This window comes from Sturnira hondurensis, unplaced genomic scaffold (assembly GCF_014824575.4).
Source record: "Sturnira hondurensis isolate 20B ecotype Veracruz unplaced genomic scaffold, ASM1482457v3 Scaffold0000648, whole genome shotgun sequence".
Classification (NCBI taxonomy): Eukaryota; Metazoa; Chordata; class Mammalia; order Chiroptera; family Phyllostomidae; genus Sturnira; species Sturnira hondurensis.
In genome coordinates this window covers 10,362,106-10,382,755 of record NW_028073279.1, presented here as the reverse complement: position 1 = coordinate 10,382,755, position 20,650 = coordinate 10,362,106, and the positions used below count along the sequence as shown (strand labels likewise).

General features: G+C 42.7%; 1 protein-coding gene across 2 annotated transcripts in view; it reads left to right on the top strand.

Annotated features, from left to right (window-relative positions):
- Positions 1 to 20,650, top strand: part of PGM1 (phosphoglucomutase 1) — a 58,340-nt gene that overhangs the window by 20,824 nt on the left and 16,866 nt on the right. Inside the window, exons 1-7 of one of the 2 annotated variants that reach the window (XM_037043438.1) lie at positions 2,612 to 2,965; positions 8,463 to 8,625; positions 8,976 to 9,122; positions 10,598 to 10,723; positions 13,390 to 13,580; positions 15,034 to 15,188; positions 17,503 to 17,618. In XM_037043438.1, the coding sequence (XP_036899333.1) occupies positions 2,666 to 2,965; positions 8,463 to 8,625; positions 8,976 to 9,122; positions 10,598 to 10,723; positions 13,390 to 13,580; positions 15,034 to 15,188; positions 17,503 to 17,618 (1,198 nt within the window). In that variant the 5' untranslated portion in view covers positions 2,612 to 2,665. Of the gene's footprint in view, positions 1 to 2,611; positions 2,966 to 8,462; positions 8,626 to 8,975; positions 9,123 to 10,597; positions 10,724 to 13,389; positions 13,581 to 15,033; positions 15,189 to 17,502; positions 17,619 to 20,650 lie in introns of those variants that run through there. The other variant, XM_037043447.1, reaches the window with a different exon arrangement.

The following is a 20,650-nucleotide window of genomic DNA, read 5'->3' as shown; positions in this document are numbered from 1 at the left end:
GATCAGAAGGGGAACCAGGAGTCTTTGCGAGGCCGGGAGCGAAGGGGTTCATAACTCTGCCATTGTGAAATTGATTGGACCCAAGACCAGTGTGAAAGTTCCTTGTCTGAAGGGAGTAATCCTTAAATCCCCCATATGGTTTCAGTGCAATTTGTGTCATTGTGAAGGAGTACTGGCGATGCAGGCGGATTCATTAGGCCAAATTAGGTTCGCTATGCTCGACAGTAACGTTCCTGAAGATGAAGTTCAACCTTTGCTGGAGAGCTAAAACAAATGAGTTTCTTAATAGCTGCCCCACTTAGTCTGAGTGTCTTAGGAAGCTTAATGTTTTTAATGCCTCTCCTTTTTTTACCACACTTCACAGTCCATCTAACATTGCTGCTTCTGGTAATATTTTTATATGGGGTTGAGTACTTTAGTGTCCATAAAATTATGACTCGGGCCCATTTTTAGAATAGAAGCTTTCCTAGGGCAAGGATTATGTCTTTTTTGGTCTGGCTTTGCCTATTGACAAACACCATAACAGACATATGTTGCAGCTGAACCTGTTACTCTCTGTTTTGGGGAACAGAACTCTTTCCTTAGGCTGGGTTTCCAGTTCTAGCTTCAGAAAGAGCGTCACCAGCACAGTGGCAGACCACCAGCAGAGAGCATGGCCGGAGCGTGTGGGCGGGGGAGTGTCGGGTGGTTGGTGCCCGGGCACCCTTGTGACCAAGCATCCCTGAACCTACCCTGGGTTTCAAGATCTCATTAAAACTACCAATTATATGGTTGGTTGCTCTGCTATTCCCAATGAAAAGATTATTGGGTTGATATTTCATGAATCTGGGTCTATTATTAAATATGTCAAGATGCATATACTGGCCCAATTTGCAAGCCTTTCTAAAACCAGAGGAAACCTGGCACCGAACTTAAAAAATATGACCGAAAAAATGCATTGCAGGAAGTTGAGAAACAGTGGGTGTGTAAACTACTGTTAATAAAGCAAGCTTACTTCGTAATTTAATTTCTAAAGAATTTTTGTTTTAAAAACTACAATCAGAAGCAAAAATAAGCTATAAAAAGTAATTGTCTTTAGGGCCTACTGATTTTCCATGGAATGGAAAACTGTGCCTTGTGGGTCATTTTAATGCTACGTCCAGAGGCCTTCGCTGCTCGTGGGCCAGCCCCGTTTGCCATTGGAAGGAGAGCAGGCTCCCTTGCAGGTTGTAGTGGCTTTCACGGGGCTGGTGGTCCTGCTGCCCCTGCTCAGAGCAGACCCCAGAACGCAGGGGCATTTCACCTCCAAGAGGGCAGCCTGCTGCCTTGCTGGGAATCCGGAAAACACCTAGATGCTGTTTGTCAGTGGATTGTTCACCTTTTCCTTGGAAACCTTGACTCTTCCAGTGCGTGTCAAACTCTCCAAACATGTGGTGTATGTAACTAGACTTGGTTTACTTTTTAAGCACCTTTAACAAGTCCACCAAAACCTTGACAATGGAGCTTAATGAACAACTTCTGCTGAACCAGATAAAGAACACACATGTATGCATTTAAGAAGATTATTAATAAAATATCACAGACCAAATGGGGTTGGATGTCAAATTTATTCAGGTAGTGTGTTTCCAAACAATTTAGGTTCTTCAAATGCGAAGGACTTAAACCGTTTCACTAAAAATGTGTTCTTAAAAATCAAGTCTATTTAAAGCTGAGAAAATTAAAACAAAATTTAATCTTATGTTCATAGTATTGTTCTAAATAATAACTTGATCAAATCTCATGTACTCAGAAAAACACACTCCCCCGCTCCCCACCCCCTCACCTCTGCTTACATTTTCAAGGTTTTGGTAGGTCTGCATTCACGCTTTTCCATAAACTCAAGGGTATGACCAAGCTGTTGGTAGTTCATGGCATATTTGTAGGTATCTATTCTTCTAGAACTCAGTATTATTTTGTTAAACCCTTGGTGGTCAAAAAATAAAATCTTTTCTCTTAAGTGATTTTTCCCCCGTTTTAACTGGAATTGCATGTGCAGAGTAAAAAATCTCTTGGGTGTCAGAATGACAGTGATGTGAAAACCAGAGGTAACTGAGATCCTTCACTTCCATTTTAAGATTGACCTTTAACTTGCTGGATGGCATGGGACAGCTTTAGCTTCAGATGGCCTTCTCAGTGATGAATGCCCAGGGAGGCTCTAGTTTAAGGGGTGTCGGGAGCCGTGGGAGCCACACCAGGGTGTCTTATTCGTGGACCTGCTCCTGGGGTCCGCACTTGCTCTGTTTCTGCCTGGCTCCCAGCGTGGAATCTGGCAGCCCTCTGGTGTTTGTAACTGAAGTCTCCTGCATGCAGCACCGGCAGAGCTCTCCCCACCCTAACGGGACATGAGGCAAAAATAATTGAAGGGTATTTAGCTTGGTTACGTGGGCAGAACTGTCCTCATCAAAACAACTTTGAAGATCTGCTTTGTGTGTGGGTGTGGGTGGGCGTGTGGCCCTTGACTTTTTCACCAGGGGCGATGACGGCAGGAATTAACCCAGCTTCGCCTTGAGAGTGATCGTCCAGACAGAACCTCTGTTTCAGGCATTCAGTCGCCGCCGCCGCGGCAGCTTCAGGTCAGACAGACTATTTGGGGGACGCTCCATTGCTTTCTGGATACCCTCGCTGAGCCACGTGGTGGAAATGAAAGATGAGTGATTTTGGCGAATGGATTCCTGGGAGATACAGGAGAATGGAAGAAGGTCCTGTCCCTCTGTTGACTTTTGCTACAGCTCCCTACTATGACCAGAAGCCAGGAACTAGTGGATTGCAGAAGAAAACCTACTGTTTTGAGGCAAAGCCATGCTACCTGGAAAACTTTATCCAGAGTGTATTCTTTTCCATAGACCTAAAGGATCGCCAGGGATCCTCACTGGTGGTTGGTGGAGATGGGCGGTATTTTAATAAATCAGCAATAGAAACTATAGTGCAGATGGCAGCCGCCAACGGGGTTGGTATACGATAAGTATTGTTACGTTTCTGGTTCTCCACGTAACTTCTTAATTTTGCAGAACTATACAAAAGTACAAAGACTTGTTTGTGGTATACACCTCAATTCTACTCACATCCAGTTAAGTTTCATTGTGATTTCAGAGGTTGACTGTTGTGTAAATACTGCTGAAATCACATGTCACATCGGGATATAGGAATGTTAAGTTCAACTTTTTATGTGTTGTGCTCTGTACCTATTGCTTGGACAAGTACCTATTGCTTTTTAGACATTTAAAGCGCACCCTCAGCCTCTAGCTGTCTGATCTACATTTTAACCAGTTTTGAGGGGCACTCTGTCCTTTATAAGAAGGCTGTAACGAGTAGTGGAGAGAGGAGGGTTTTGTTTTCTTTCAATGGCATCCTTGTTGAAGTTCAGTCACTTGTCAAACAGGAAAACAAAAGCAAGGGCACACTGTTGTTTATGAATCCTGGTAGTCATGCAGAAATACTAGGAGGGGGTTGGAAAATGTTAGGTGTGAGCCTTCCAAGAGGACCGGTTACAGGGGAACCTCTTATAATGACCTTGGACACAAAGAAGCCCTGTGTGCAGTGAATTTGGGCACCGGGGTAGAGATAATAACTGTGAGACTGTACTATAAAGAGACTATACTGCTAACACTTTGCATTGTGAAAAACGGTGTTGGCTGAATTAACCAAATCAGGAGTCTTGCAGCAGAAAGCATTGATCTTGATAATCTAACAATTTGCACAGTCCCTCCAATTTGTAGGAGGGTGGGCAGCAGGGCATTGCAATTTTTGCCCTGTAAATTCCTCTGAGACCAAAATAGATATTTTTAGTGCTTTAGATTATACTTAGCCATAATTTGGAGCACACAGTTTTTTTAGTACTCATAAATTTTTTAAAAAGTATTTGTATTTCCTTTTTGGAATGACTGTTTCTGGGACCCTAAAATTTAGCATTGCCATCACATGTGTTAGGCATTCATTTTCAGTCTGTTTTAATCACATGCCAAGTAGGTGTGATTGCAAAAGCAAATTTAAAAAAAGGTACCAAATTAAATTTAAAAATATTTGTAGATCCTATTGCTTAAAACATGAAGTTTCCTTTATACCTAGTTTCTGAATCGGAATGCCTTTCATGTAAAAATTGCTGATAAAGCACTCAAATATGAAATTATTATGACACATACACATTTTTAAGATAAAATGTGACATGCTGTAAATCTCACCTTTGAGGAGAGCTGCAAAGGGAACGGGATAAAGATGCTTTTAATCTTTTGAGGGAGAATGAATGGAACATTATTTCTGCGCATATATCTGGATTGTTGAGCGCATCTGGTACACTGTCCCCTTTGCTGTGATGTATTTGGCTTCATTTCATTTTTGTGTGGAGCTGAAGAATGTGGAAGAGGTGGTAGGAATGTGTAATTCAGGCAGACCCTACAGACTTTCTCTGTTTTACAATCCGAAGGTTTGCTCGATTGTGCATTTAAGTGATGGTAATCGACCGAATATGGTAACCGCTGATTTGTTAAGAGTTGTTGCAGCGCAAGCAATATTATTAAGTATTTTTTCAAGGGCATTCTTAGTTAAAAAGAGGGTTGCCTTTGAAGCAGTCATGCCACCCAACTGGGATTACTTCGCACATTTAATGGGCCAGTAAAGCGTTTCAATCTGCTAAAGCCTGTGAGAGGCTACGGAGTTGGACTTCTTCCTTTTTCTAACATATTCTAAATTCTGAATGTTTTGCCATCCTTTTGATTATGGGCAGATCTCTAGGGAGGAAATCTGAAAGGAAAGATAATCTGCTACGACAGAGTTTGGTAGAAGTTGGTGTTTCCTCCTCACCTCTGTCCATGCCCACTCCACCAGTGAGCCTGTTCTTGGGAGGACTTTTCAGCCCAGGCAGCTACATGGAGATCATTTTTTCTCTTTAGTACACTTTTACCTGGTGCATCTATTGATTGTAGATTGTGATTGACCATTGTTAGATGTTTCCCTTTGTTTTTGTTTGCATAGAGCTGCATGCAGTTACAGGAAACTTTCATAGGCATGATAAAATGTTGGTGGAGCCTCATTTATAATACTGATATCTTCACTGGCCCCGAGAGCTTTGAACTCAGAGCTATGTTTAGAAATGTGACTAAAACCCGTGTATATGACTAGCAGGCAAGGAAAATGGATCTTGTTTTTTTTGTGAAACATAAGAAAACACCAGGCCCTATTTTCAATTAAAAAGAAAATCGAAGCTTCCTCCCTGTCGCGTTTGACTGTAGAATATTAGGCGAACAGTGGGGTGTGCGGCTGGTCGTGTGGCTCGAGTGATACAGAAGGGAGAGCCGGAGGGGAGGAGGGGCGGGCGAAGCTGTTGGGCGAGGGGTCTCTGCGCCAGGCTCAGGGAGTTATCGCTAAGTCGGCAGACATCAGGGAGCTGGAGAAAGAGTCTTCTTTTTTTAATTTTTGATTCTTTGTGGCAAAGTATACATAACAAAATTTAACATTTTAACCATTTTTAAGAGCATAATTCAGGGGCATTAATTACAGTCATGATGTTCTGCAACCATCACCATTGTTCCTTTCCAGAGCTATTTTGTTTTCACTCCATGTAAAACTCCGTAGTCACTGAACCATAGCTCCCCATTCTCCTTTCCTTCAGCACCTGGCAACCTCTGTTCTGCTTTCTGTCTTGGAGCTGGCCTAGTTTCAGGTACCTCATTTAAGTGGAATCCTACAGTACCTGTCCTTGTGGCTTATTTTACTTAATATATAATATTTTCAAGGATCATCCATGTTTTCACATGTATCAGAATTTCATTCCTTTTTAAGGCTGGGTAATATTTCATTGTATGTATATACTGCATCTCATTTGTCCATCATCTGTTGATGGACTTTGGGTTGTTTCCCCCTTGGGCTATTGTGTACAGTGCTGTTACGAACATGGATGTAGAAGTTGTTTGTCTGAGCCTCTGTTTTCTTTTGTGTCTACACCTAGTAGTGGAATTTTTGAATCAGTGGTACAGGGAAGATTTTTGAGTAGTGGAGGGGCACAGAACTATCGTTTAGAAAACTGAGTTAGGTGGGTGAGCCCGAGGAGGTGGGATCGATTCGGACATGGTAGGGCAGCAGAGGTACAGGTGAGAGAGAAGGAGGGAAGATTGGAGCCCGGAGCTGTTACAATGCTTCAGGCTTCCTTAAAGGAATAGGGTAATATCGCCCCAGTATCAAGTTGAGGATTAATGTTCCTGGGGGTGATTCATGGGAAAGCGTCTGCTCTGGAAGGGGATATTTTGGCCAGCTGTACCTCTTCTTGGACCCAAGAGAAAGAAGGTACTAAGGACTTCCCTTGCTTCCACTTTCCAACTTTCCTTTTTACTCTTACCCCCTGGTACAATCCCTAATCTGGAACCATTACTTACTGTAGGTGTCACCATAAGGACTAGTAGAATTAAGGGGTGATTTGGGTGACATAGCTTAATATTTATCATAAATGAATAAAAAATGAATATTTATTCATTTATCAGTCTCCCCTCCCACACCAAATACATATGAAATCTAAGCAAAATCAGGATGCTTGATATGCAAATACAATTTTCAGATAACTCCACCAGCCATTCTGGTTGATTAAGTTGCCATCTCTAAGCTGCTCCTATTAAAATTATGGATGACCTCAACCATAGGCTTTTTTTTACACTATTGGTTTGAGAGAGAGAGAGAGAGAGAGAGACATCAGTTTGTTGCTTCATTTATTTATGCATTCACTGGTTGCTTCTTGTATATGCTCTGACCAGAGATCAAACAGGCAACAAACAGGCAACCTTGGCCTTGGGGCAACACTAACCAATTGAGCTACCTGGCAGGGCAACTGTAGGCTTTTATCTCATCAGAACCACACCTGGAAACTGCTGGAAGTGTCAGATGTTATCATTCCCACTGTATTGAGTTTGGAAGCATCAGCGCTTTTCCCAGCTATTGTCACTAGATGCCACGTCACCTTGTTATGTCATCTACCATAGCACCTGTCCATAATTCCTTTTTTTTATTGCTGTTAGATGACGTAAGAATGAATAAATGGGCAGGACGGTGACAACCCTTGACCTCAGCTTCTTCATCTATGCAATGGGAGGAGCAGTGGTGAGAAGGACTTGAAAGCACCATGGGCTGTAGAAGGCACTCTGCAGCTCAGTAATAATCGATACACCCTCTTCAGGTTTCTCTAGTTTGTAGAGGAGCCTGTTTACAGCTCCTGCCTTGCCCATTACCACTTCCTGAGGGAGGCGGGATAGAACAAAAATTGTTCAAAGATAGACATAGGAGAGCCACGCGGTGACTGAATTTGGATTGGCTGCTCCCTGGGAGGTGGTTGGTTGTGGAGGGGTGGGATTATGGGAGGGTGGCAAAGGTGATGGTTCCAGAAAAATCCAGGTATCTTACTGGCATGTTTCCCATTAGAAACACATCTACTATTGAGTCATTTCTTCTATTATATTTATCTCTGGTTGGACAAAAGGAAATAACAAATGGAAAATTTAAAAACATTCCCATCCCTTTCTTCTCTCACAGGGCCAAGTGGAGGGAGGGCACAAATTCCTCACTTTGTAAATTTTTTATGTAGCAGTCACATCTTCCCTAAGTACATCAGAGAAACTGACAGAACTTTTTTTTTTTTTGGTCCAATTTGGGTCGTGTTGAAACTGGTATAAATTACTATCATTTTACTGAAGGAAAATTTAGGGGCTGTGCTGATACCATCTTTAAGAGATAGGGGAAGGTGAGTTAAGAATGCAACAGAATTATTACTTGTAGCCCTTTCATGTGGGCCGTTCTGACTGGTTTACCCAGTAGTAACTCCCAGCATTCCATGCTTTAGGCCTGGAGGTGATTCAGGTACCCCTAACATGGTACTACATTAAAATCCAAGCTTAACTAGAAACATAAATTGTGAGATACATTTTGTAATAGTCTTCATATAAAGTTTGCCCTTTTTACTTTTCCAAATATTTTAATTTACAGTCTTCTCTTTGGGTTAGAATTCCTTTAGCTAACTGAATTGATATTCTTCTCCCAATGTGGATTTAAAGTATGATTGAATTGGATAAAAATGTGGGTTTTCTCACACTCTTTCAGTATATCCAGATTTTGAACCTGGTCTGGAGAGACTCTGTGTTGATTATTCTTATGTGTTTTTTTTGGCCAGGGTCTTACAGTACCCCAAGGTCATACACTATTCTAAAACTGCAAAGTCCCAAAATACCTTCTGAAGGAAGGCTTTGTTCAGCAATAATGATTCTACATCAATAACAGTATTATTCAACAACAACAATAATATTCTACTTCAAAATAATAATAACCACTCAAGCAGTAAATATTCACTAAAAGACATCTTTTCTGGTTCAATAGAATATTTCTTTGTTCATCTGCCTCTGGTTCTAGTGTTTCTGTGCAGTGGTTCTGGACTTATGGAGGGTAAAGTGTGTGTTCTGCATTTCTTCTCCTAGATTGGCCGCTTGGTTATTGGACAGAATGGCATCCTCTCCACCCCTGCTGTGTCCTGCATCATTAGAAAGATCAAAGCCATTGGTGGAATCATTCTGACGGCCAGCCACAACCCTGGAGGGCCCAATGGAGATTTTGGAATCAAATTCAACATTTCCAATGGAGGTGAGTTTGCTGTTATTTTGAAGATGGTCAATTGCATGTTCAGTAGGATAAACCAAAAATCAATGCCTTGGGAGGCCTGGGTGGGTTCTGGTTCTGAAACTTAGCAAGGGGTATTTTGTTTCCTTTTGGTGGAAATAAAATGCTTCTCATCCTGCTGTATCTGAATATGAGGAACCGTGCATGAATGGTCATCAACACGATGTTTTCTTTTAGAAAACCCGGATACTTTGCTGCTCGAATGATGAATAAATGGCAGATGTGCTAGTGAAGAGGAATTGATAAGTTTTGTGTTTTTTGTATTTACCTGTCAGCTGCACAAAATGACCCACTGCTTGCTGTTTGACTTCCAGGTCCTGCTCCTGAAGCAGTAACTGATAAGATTTTCCAAATCAGCAAGACAATCGAAGAATATGCAATTTGCCCTGACCTGAAAGTAGACCTTGGAGTTCTGGGAAAGCAACAATTTGACCTGGAAAACAAGTTTAAACCCTTCACAGGCATGTTTACCCACCCGCTCCCACTCCTAGTTTCAACTTGAGCAATTTGCCTTTCCAGGTTTTAATAGCATGCGTCTTCAGCTTCAGAAAGATTGTGGTCACTAAGCTTCACATGCATTAATTAACAGGTCTAGAACTGGGTCTGGGAGTCTAGAGACCTGGGCTCTCTGGACCCTGCCAGTGATCAGCAGTATGGCCCTGCGTAAGTCATTTCCAAGTCTCCAGGCCTCAGCTTTCATACCTATAAAATGAATTTAGCTCAAAGACCTGAAGATTATATCCATAGCTAGGTTTTATTGAGCTTTTATTATGTGCCCAGCTGTTATCATTTATCGTCACATTTTATTGTTTCAGTAGTCCTGTGAGGGCAACACTTTTGGTTTTCACTTTTTCCAGGTGAGGAAACAAAGGCTGAGAGAGCTTAAGTAACAGGTTCAAGGTCACACAGAAAGTGAATGGTAAACCAGGATTTAAAGTCAGGTGTGAATGGTTCCAAAGCCTGGGTTTTGATTTTCTTTTTTGCCCTAATATTCAGTGAAATAAAATTAGGCCATTTTGGGGGATAAGTTGAAACTGCCTGGGTAGGCGGTAGTGGTAAACATTTTGTTGTTAAATGCCAAGGCGTTACAATTATTGATGGAATAACTGTTCATGAAATTATTTATATTAGTCAAATGAGGATGAGATGGTTGGCAATGTGACTTGCATTTTGCCTTTGCTCTAACATGTATTCTTTTCTCTGGATTGCAATTTCTGGAATGCATTTTTTGTTGAACCTACCTGTGGAGAACTGACAGTGCATCCTAACAAGGAGAAGATGGTGCTTTGCTACATCTTGAAGACATACTTAATGGTTTAGAAAACACCAGTAGAGAATTTCTTAAATTTGTAATGTTTTGGAAATGTTCAAAAACATTGAACATGAAATGCAATGAAAATGCAATGAAAAGAACGGCAATTCTTAGTTCTTATATTTATTTATTCCTTTAGTAGTGCATGTGAAAATGATTTGTTAAATTATTTGTTTCCTGCTTTTTACCATTAAGTCTTGATGGCAATGGGCCTGGAAAAAGGAAAGGAGAGTAGGTGTCATATTTTCTGTTATTTATGGCACCAAAATACTCTCCCATGGAGATGGATAGGGAATCAATGCAGCAGCAAAGTAGAGTTTGCCATGGGGCAGACCTCGGTCAAAAGTCCCCTGTTTGCCCCGTCCCAGCTGTGCGGACAAGTGACTTAACCTTACAGACCTTCAGTTTCCTTGTCAACAAAATAGGACTAATAATCATTTACCTCCCAGGAAAATTGTTAGTATTGAAGAAGAGATCATATAACAGTGCTGGCATCTTGGGGCTGCTTAATAACTGGCTTTTTAAAATAACTATGGCACGTTTACAGCAGTATAATCATTTCAGAGGATAACATTTCCAAGTGTGCTCAGTTCCTCCATCTTTCAACATTGCCTGTTCCCACAGTGGAAATTGTGGATTCGGTGGAAGCTTATGCTACGATGCTGAGAAACATCTTTGATTTCAATGCCCTGAAAGAACTGCTTTCCGGTCCAAACCGACTAAAGGTCCGCATAGATGCCATGCATGGAGGTATGGAGCCACTGCTACTCCCTTCTCTCCGATAGGAAGCTGCTCTCTGCTCTGTGCATCATGTTGCTTTAACCGCCCTTTCTCAAGACTCTCTCTGGTCCTCTCTCCCCTGCTGCCATTTTTAATTTAAATTTGTTGGCATAACTTTAGTTAATAACAATATATGTTTCAGGTATACAACTTTATAACACATCATGTGTATATTGCACTCTATGCTCACCACCCACACAAGGTCTGGTTTCCTTCTGTCACCATATGTTTGACCCCTGCCCTTCTTCCCCTGTGGTAACCTTCATGGTAACCATGCTATTATCTGTGTGAGTTAGTTTGTTGCTTTTTTGTTTTCTATCCCACATATGAGTGAAATCATATGGTTCTTGTCCTTTTCCATCTCTGATGTTTTTTTAAACAGTTATTTTGCAACCACCCCAGCAATATCCATGCAGATAAAAATCTCATTGTATGGAACAAAAATAGTTGAGACATTCCTCATGGTAAGGTAGCGCGAAGGGCAGTGTTTCCACATTAAGCATCAGGTTTTGTGTCACGTGCAGCTGTTTTCATGGACTCGTTCTGCCCCTCAGCAGATACCTTGCATTCTTCCTGAACACCCCCGCTATTTCCATCGAGGCCTTTTGTCATTTACTAGATGCTGTAAACATGCGCTGGACCCCCGCGGCCCCACTTGCCTGCCCCCACATGCCCCTTTTCTTAGACGAGGACGAGAGCAAGCCCAGGATTAAGTTCAGGAACAACAGGATGTGTGTCTGTCCCTCTTCTTCCTCTGTGGCTTGTGTGGCCAAGTCAGCAGAGACGGCAGCTGTCATTAAGCGCCGGAACCATGAGGTTTCCTTGCAAGTATGGATGTGGGAATTTCTGAATGCCTGGGTTGTTTATTTGTTTTGTAATAATTTGGAATTTTGGAATCTTTGAGTGGCAGGATTTTCCCTGGGCTTGGAATCCAGCTGCTTGCCTGGTTGAGAAAGATTTCTACTTGAGAAAGATTTCTGTTTGAACCCTTTTGAGGATACTGTTCAGAGGCCCCTGTTGACACCGTGTCACCACAGTTAGAAAACCTCCTCCTGGGGGCCGAGATCATCCCTCCCCGAAGCTCCTCCCCTTGGCCCCGGAGCCCCACAGGACAGGCCTACTTCTTCCTTCAGACAAAAGCTACCCTGTCTTTTCAAACCATGCAACAGACTTGTCCTCAGTACCTGCTACACGTATGCTTGGTGGGTAGGCAGGGGCCTGGCAGGTGACATCCTTCAGAGAGCTTGCAGTGCTTGGGGACATGAGGTGGGTCAAAAACTAACACTGCCAGGCCAACAAAATGAGGGTTAGAGAGACATTCAAGTATTCTTTCTGGGTGTGGAAGAGGGCATAGTTTGACAGGGGGTGTTAAGAAAGGTTTCTTGGAAGCGATGGCAACCAATTTAGTTTTAATGAAAGACAGATGGAGGGTGGTGGAAAGTCAAGTGATGGTCATTCTCAGGTGAGGCGATGGCTGCAGCACATGCATTAAGTCTCAAAATAGGAAAATAGGTGCCACATTAGAGGAATCAGAAGGAGCCTGGGTTGACTCGAGAACAGGCTTTTGATGGAGTATTTGCAGGGAGAAGCCGGTCATGGAGTAGACTTCTTTCAGTTGTCTTGCTAATTAATGCCGTGGTTTCTATTCAATGCATCCCTTACAGCCCTGGCTGCCCAGGTCTCGTTCTGTGTTCCCTTGGTAGCCTCCTTAACATGTGGCTTCTTGTGGGAGACACATAGTCTCTTCTCTTCCCATCTCTGTGGCATACATCGGTGTCAGTACCTTCCTTGAGGAAAGCACATTCCCAGTGTTTTAGAGACAAACGTTCTTGGTAGTTACACTAGATGTTACCATAAAGTATGGGACTACTTTTTTTCCTGTTCGTTGTTGTTACTGTCTTTTGTTTGTTTGCATTATTTTAATAAATTTGCCCACTTGATAGAGTAGAAAGGTTAGGGCTCCAAATCGGAGCTCCTACTCCCTACCAGTTGTATAAATTTAGGCAAATAGCTTCCTCTCAGAACCTCAGTTTTCTTATCTGTAAATTGAAGGTGATAATCATAATGCAAAGATTTATGACACGTACTGGTATTGTTTTCAGCACTTCACATTTATTAACTCATTTAGTCCTGTTAGGTAGCTACTATTATTATTCTCATTTTGTAGACAGAGTAGACAAAGACACAGAGAGATTAAATAACTTTCCCAGAATTGTACAGTCAGTGATTGGCAGAGCTGGGATTTGAACCCAGGCACTCTGATTCCAGAGTCCAAGGTCTTAAACACTAAACTGTACCACTGTGTGTGCCTTTTTGAAGAACTGAGTGAGAAAATGGTTGAGAAGCATCTGGTACAGGTATGTAGTAGGGTCTTCATAATGGTCAGCTCCCTTCGCTTTCTCCCACCCTTTCCTCCATCAAATGCCCTCACCCTTTCCAAACTAATCTCTTACTACTTTTTTTCATAGAACCTTCTACTCCAGTGAGGCCTATATGTCTTCTGGCTGCTTAATACAGTTTGCATGTTCTCTTTGTTGTTTATGCCACTTACCCTAGAATGCCTCCAGCTCACCCCCCAACCCTCGCGGACTTTAGTAAGTTTTACCTCCTGATCCTTCATTTCATGCTTTCCGTAGTGGTGGGACCCTACGTAAAGAAGATCCTCTGCGAAGAACTAGGCGCACCTGCAAACTCAGCAGTCAACTGTATTCCTCTGGAAGACTTCGGAGGTCACCATCCTGACCCCAACCTCACCTACGCAGCTGACCTGGTGGAGACTATGAAGACAGGAGAGCATGATTTTGGGGCTGCCTTTGACGGAGATGGGGTAGGGACAAGTGCATTCCCCCTCAGATGCAGGCCAGCCCTGATCCTACAGAGGGGGAAGAAGCGGGCTGCGACTGCCAGACCCTGTGGGCCTAGTGAGTGAGAGTCAAGGGCCTACTGTGGCTCTTGGGGTCAGGGGTCAATTGTTAGAAGATTCTCTCAAACAGAAGTAAGAGTCCTTGAAATTAACCCATATTTTAAATTTCAGACATGCATGTTTGCTAAGAGTGGCAGGGTAATTAGAACCCATTTATGTCTGAATGAGTACTGATTCCTGAGCTAGTTGGGTTCTAGACACCCATCCTCAAGTAGATTTCCTCTGTAAGGTAGCAGCTGGCTTCTCATCCAGTCTCTGGAAAGAATTCTGAAAATATAATATACCCCTTCATTTGTTCACATTAGCTGAAGGATGGAACTGTCATGAGAGAACTAACCTTTAACTCCTTCTCTGTAATCAATCTACTTAATACTGGCTGTTTTATTTACATTGGTGAGCATGTGCCAGACAGGCAGGAAATGTGTTTTATGTTTGTATCCTCGGTGCCTCGGAGACCATAGGCACTATATGTGTTTACTTCATTGAAAGTATATTTTTGTTGCTGTGGGTTCTTTTTTAAAAGATTTTTATTATTTATTTTTAGACAGAGGGGAAGAATGGGAGGAAGAGGGAGAGAAACACCAATGTGTGGTTGCCCCTTGCACATCCCCCACTGGGGACCTGGCTGGCAACCCAGGCGTGAGCCCTGACTGGGAATCCAACCGCCGACCTTTGGTTCACAGGCCGGCATTCAGTCCACGGAACCATACCACTAGGGCGCTGTTGTTCTTTAATATCATCTAGGTTTTGCTGTTTCCTAAAAAATAAATTTTGCCATATCAAACTTCAGGGACATTAAAGAGGTCCGTAGCAAACACTGTTTGCAGTGCATCTTTCCGAGGCAATGCCTGATGGGAGTTTCTCTCCTCCAGGCACCAAGGAAGCAGGGAAGGTGGCAGCATGTTCTGTTGGGTCCTGAGTCTTGAAGAAATCTGCTTTGTTCCTTGAAGGATGCCTGATAGACATACCAAACTATATAGACAGCCAGCATTCCCATTTTTGTTTCTATCTCTCCTGTCCTCGGGGAGGGAGGTGACTGGTTCCAGAGTTTGGAAAAGGTCCGGGAGGTTGAAGTCAGTTGGCCTCTGGAGGGAGAACAGAGTAGTAGGTTGAGAAGAGTCTGTGCTGACACTTTAATTGAAAACAGTGCTAGCTGTTTGGCCAGTGCCATACAGATCCATTAGAAACAAAACCCAGTATTTAGAACCCACTATGAATAGAGGTATCCATTGTAAGTTTTATAATTTAAAACTTAAATTGAAGCTTAAATGTTATCCTCCCAACCCCCATGTGAGATAGTTTGGTTTCTTCCACAGTTTGACTAAAAGGTCTCCCTTGAACCCCGCTTTTCTCAAAGGATCGAAACATGATTCTGGGCAAGCACGGGTTCTTCGTGAACCCCTCAGACTCCGTGGCTGTCATTGCTGCCAACATCGCCAGCATCCCGTACTTCCAGCAAACCGGGGTCCGCGGCTTTGCCCGCAGCATGCCCACCAGTGGAGCCCTGGACAGGTAGGTCTCTCTGCTCCCTGGGCCCTCGGCAGGCTTTGCTGCTTGGAACACTCTTCCTCCCCTTTCAGCCAGGACACCTGCTGCATAGTAGGTGCTAAGTGTGTTTATTTTAGGACGGAATGGGTGAAGCTTTCTTCTGAATTAGATGTCCCCTTTCTGGGATCCCTCAGCACCCGGCACATCTTCCACCCACCACATGCCACACTGTGTTCCGATAGCCTTTGTACTCATCTGTTTGCCTGGCTAAACTATAAACTTCTGCAGAGAGAAGACTGACTCATTGACCATCCTGAACTCTGCCTGACCGGAGAGTGCCTAGCTCACAGATAATAGGGGACACACACGCAGTTTAAAAACTGAATGATTGAAGGCTCATGAACACATGAATGGATGGCACTTCCACCGTAGCCAGGACATCGTTCCAGAGAACCACTCTCCTTTGGCAGTGTGCAGGGTTTGGGTGAGAGAGCAGTTTGAAGCCAGGTTAGTATTTCAGGAGAGCATTTTTCGCCCATCCCTGATCAGATGCTCGTACACAGAGAGACACAGGAAATGTTCGTTTATCCAAATTGAATGAAACTGAAAGCTCAAATAGTTAGAGAAAAGTACATTCAGTTTTTATGAGAAAGAAAGGACAATAAACTGTTGGTATAGAGATATTTGCTTATTTATTTATTATATATAACCTCATTTACAAAGGCTTTAAAGTAGCTCATAAGTTCACATCTAAAACAACTGAAAAATATCAGTGATAAATATACATAACCAGGGAGAACACATTAGGTGCCCATTAAATGGTTGCTGAATGAGCGGATAAAGAACAAGTGAAGACCAGGTAGGAAAGCAGAACATACATATCTAGGCTCCGATAATAATAATTAGACACTAAGAACTTGATATGTTTTAAGTAAAAAACATATCATTAGTTTCCAGACCAGTCCATGGGGTAAATGCTCTATATGAACCCCACTTTACAGATAGGAAAACAAAAGGGACAAAGAAGTTAAGTAAGTTGCCCAAGATCACCCAGCTAGTAAATGGTTGAGTCAGGATTTGAACCTGAAATCTTTGCTCGTGACACTGGGCCATGTAGTAGCTTCCTATTGCACATGCATGTATGTGTGTGTGTGTGTGTGTGTGTTACAGAATAAAGCTGACTTCAGCTAACAAGAAAATAATGTTTGATGTTTATGGAGTAGTTCGTGGTTTACACAGTGCTCTTTCACATTCACCATCTTAGTTGATCCTCACAGCAATCCTGATTTTCAAGAAGAGAGAACCAAAAGAAAAGTTAGCTGTCTTGTCTAGCATCCTGCACTAAATCAGACCTAGAATCAGAACTTGGGGCTTCTGCCTCCGCATCTTTTACCTTAAGTCACGAGCTGGTTTGTGGCCTCGCTATTGTACATTAGACCTGTCAGGTCCTGAGATGCCTTCTGTGTCATCCCAGATCAGTGTGATTCTGCTTTTTGAAAAAAACTGATAATCCACATATAGAATCACAATGGAAATACCTCATTACCCAGATAAAAGTTTATTGTACTTTCACAGTTTTAAAAATCATAGGTTTACTTTTCCTCAAATGTTAGAATCGAAACATGACAGTGTTCTGCTAGCAATCAGGCAGGCATTCCGGAAAGGAAAAAACATCTGAAAGAAAAGTCACTTAGAGAATCTTTAAATAATCTGAGGATATGTAGGGAGAAGTAAATGATGTGTTGGAGGGTCCAGAGACCATGCATCCATGTGGATGAGCTGGTGCAAATGGCCCAGCCCGCTGGGCACTGTCCCGGCCAGGCCGTCTGATGCCCGGAAAGGCCCAGTGACAGGGCAGCTGGTCATCTTGGCTCTCTGACCTTGGGCTGGTCACCTAACATTCTGCACTGTTTCCTCTGTAAAATACCTCCCCGACCCTGCATTTTATTGTTTTGTGTTTGTAAGTACATCAAACCATCATTCTTTTGTTCAGTACGGAAAGCTTACAGATGCTGACTGCATCCAGAACACTTGCGTTTACATAGCCCCCAAACAGCCTTGTGCATTTTGCCACTGTTGCTTCTTCTAAAATATTAAAGTCAGTGAACTGAATTAATCCTTTCTTCTTCCTCTTCTGCCCCCTCCTCTGAGTCCGCATAGAACAGTCCATTGTGCACAAGTTTTCTCTTATGATTTCCCACCAAATTTAGGATTGTGTATACCTCTGAGCAATGCTAAATGGGCCCCTTGATTACAATAATGGTGGCTATTTTCCGTCCCTCACATGGCTGCGCTAACAGTCCTGCTGTGATGTAACTTTGATTTCATGCCTTTGAAGGGTGGCTAATGCTACAAAGATCGCTTTGTATGAGACCCCCACTGGTTGGAAGTTTTTTGGGAATTTGATGGATGCAGGCAAACTGTCCCTTTGTGGGGAGGAGAGCTTCGGCACCGGTAAGTGCACAGCAGCCCTGCCCTCCCGCTTTTCCTGTAAACACTACCTGCAGTGAAAGCTTAGACTGGCCAGGGCCGCACTGAAATAGCAGCGGTAGCTGATGTGTCCTAAATCAAGATACAATTTATTTATAACAACCCCGATGAAGTATACACATTTGAAAAGCAGTGAGCACGTTCAGCCAGGGAGGGCTAATTTTACTTTCAGGAGGATCGCATCTACTGAGACAGGAAGTTTGGGGGCCTCCTTGGCAGCCTGGTTATTGAGTCTGTGGGGATTAAACAGTGATAAACATATTTTTCTTCACTCAGTGGTCAAGGAAACCTTTATAAATGTTTTCATTTCTGGGAAGAAATATGGTGGAGCGAGTCAGTTTTTCATTTTTATTTAAGGGAAGGTTTCAGCACAGCATTAAATCATTCTCTTTAATAAGCCCAGGTTTTCTGTAGCAAAGAGTTGTGATTTATCGAGGTTAAATGAAGGGAGACCATTAGGGTGGAACTAAGTGATCAAGAAATTGAAACTATGTTCTTGACCATGAGGATGTTTGTGTAAATCATGGTCCCATGAAGGCGTGCAACGTGGCATACTCGGGGGATGTCCCAACACCCCCAGACCCCACTTTCTGTGCTCTCCCTCCTGTTTGCCTGGCCAATATTGACCTGAATTCCCACCTTTTCTGGTGTCCCCTACCACCCCATCCTACCTCCATCAGTCTCTCTTTCTTTCCAGTTAGGCGTGTGGCCATTTTCCAGGTGTTAGTCTCCAGCCAGGTTGCAAGGTACTTCAGTGCGTATATTTCTTCTCCACCTATTCTGTCTAACCAATACTTTGAGATAAAAGGACCAATCTTCTTTGTCCTTCAGTAGGGCACTGAAGTACTCTACCTCCACTCTTTAGCACAAAAAAGATCAGAGTCTAGCATTCTGTGAGTCTTGCCATTGGGTTACAGTTTATGTGAGGTTAAACAGAATAGAATGCAGATTTCATTTGTTTTCCTATGAGTCCTAGAGTAGGGTAGAAATTTTGAGACATCTATTTACAAAGTTTGAAGTAAATTAATATCCTCCAAGGAGCAGCAATACCTCTTAAATAATGAATTGGCTTGATAGAATTAGAGGGTATTAAGAAAGATGAATGAATTGTGATGTTAAACAGCATCCACCAAGACTAGGTGATTTCTGAAGGTTCTAGGTGTTTGGTCAGAGAATACAAGGGCACTGCTTGGTCCTTTCTTACCCCATGAAGTATGGACAGTGCTGCATCACTCCACAGGTCACTGGATGGATACCCAAGGAACGTGTAAGATGGTCTTCTCCCATGCAATCCCCCCTAGTGTTATCCAGTGCAAGCTTGGTACCAGTCATTCTTCTTCATGCATGAAGCTGTCTTTGATGGCAGATACCATGTCCGAATCTTTGTTTTCTAGTCCCATGTACCTATTTCAAATGCTGAGGCTAATGAAAGAAGAAAGTCTAGAGCAAGGCTTCCCAGGGTGTTCGGAAGGATGTTAGTTTCAGGAGAGTGTTCTGAGTTCAGTGAACTTGGAAACACCTTCCTGTCTTGGTGCTTCACAATGATGTTCTCATCTGAAGTTTCCAAGACATTCTAGTGTAAGAAATCCTGTTCATAAGTTTTACCTAAACATAGTTAACTGCTTATCTCTTTTTTATTGTATATCTAGTAACATTTTGCTCCACAGACTCATGTGGGAATCACTGGTCAAGGTAGGTCAGAGCCTGGAGCCCGCTGGGCATCCCTGGTATTGACTGGCTGGGAACAGGCCTGAGGACAGGCCAGCACATGCCATGCGCTCCCCTCTCCTGTGACAGGCCTTCAAATGCTGGGAGGCAGCCATCGGGTTCTCTCCGCCCCAGGCCACCTCACTTCACATTATTTATATACCCAGCACCAGCAGCTAGAGGCTTCCAAGTTCACCACTGTTCCTCTTAGAAAATCAAGTCCAGAACTGAGTGCAGGTCCTCCAGGGCTGATCAGACAGGTAAAGAATAGAGTAGGGTGTTTGTTTCCAGAGAACTGGGCTCTCTACTTTGCTTGATATAACTTTTGTTTGTTAGATTTTTGGACATTTTATAATACTCATTGGCCCATGTAATGTTGTAGATAATTAAACTCCTTTAGGTTTTTACTTGGGAGCATTGCTCAAGAAAAGTCCCCCATGTTACATTGTGGAGTTGATTTTAAACCCAAGTATTAGACTTTAAATTATTCCTTGTTATAAGTTTGTTCTTGTTTATTTATTAACCAACTCAGCAAATACTGAGTGCCAACCATCATTCTATCTTCCCTTAGATATCTTTTTTTTTTTTACATACAGAGAGATTTCATCATGAGAAGAATCCACAAACTCTTTCTCTCTCTCTTCAGAGAAAAAGAAGATTGTACTGTACCATTTCTGAGATAGCAGTTTAGGAACCAGACTGGATAGCCATAGGTGTCCACTGCCATGAATGAGTGCAGCTGAATTTACTTAATTTAACTTCTGATCTCCTAACTTAATAGAGGAGTTCATTTTTACCTGCTAGGTCCCGTGGTGGCAATTGTCTTTAAAAATATTTTTTTTAAATAAAGATTTTATTTATTTATTTTCAGAGGGGGAAGGGAGGGTTTTCAGAGACAAAGTAAGAGAGGGAGAAAGAGAAGGAGAGAAACACTGATGGGTCACCTCTCATACTCCCCCAACTGGGGACCACAACCCAGGCATGCTCCCTGACCAGGAGTTGGACTAGCAGGCCAGTGCTCCGTCCACTGAGCCACACCAGCCAGGGCATTTAGCAGTTGCTTTATAGAGTTTCTCAGGGTCGACGCTGGTGAATCTACAAGCTTTAAAATGTTTGAATTCTGTAGCTTAATTGAGTATGGGTCAGTTATTTCTGTATTTTTTTCAGGCGAGAACAGAGACAATTTCTCAGCAAAGCCTCCCTAACCTTCCAGAGTAGGTCAAATCACCTGACTTTGGGCTCTTATGGCATCATACATTCTCCTTTGTCACATGTATTGCAGCTGTAAT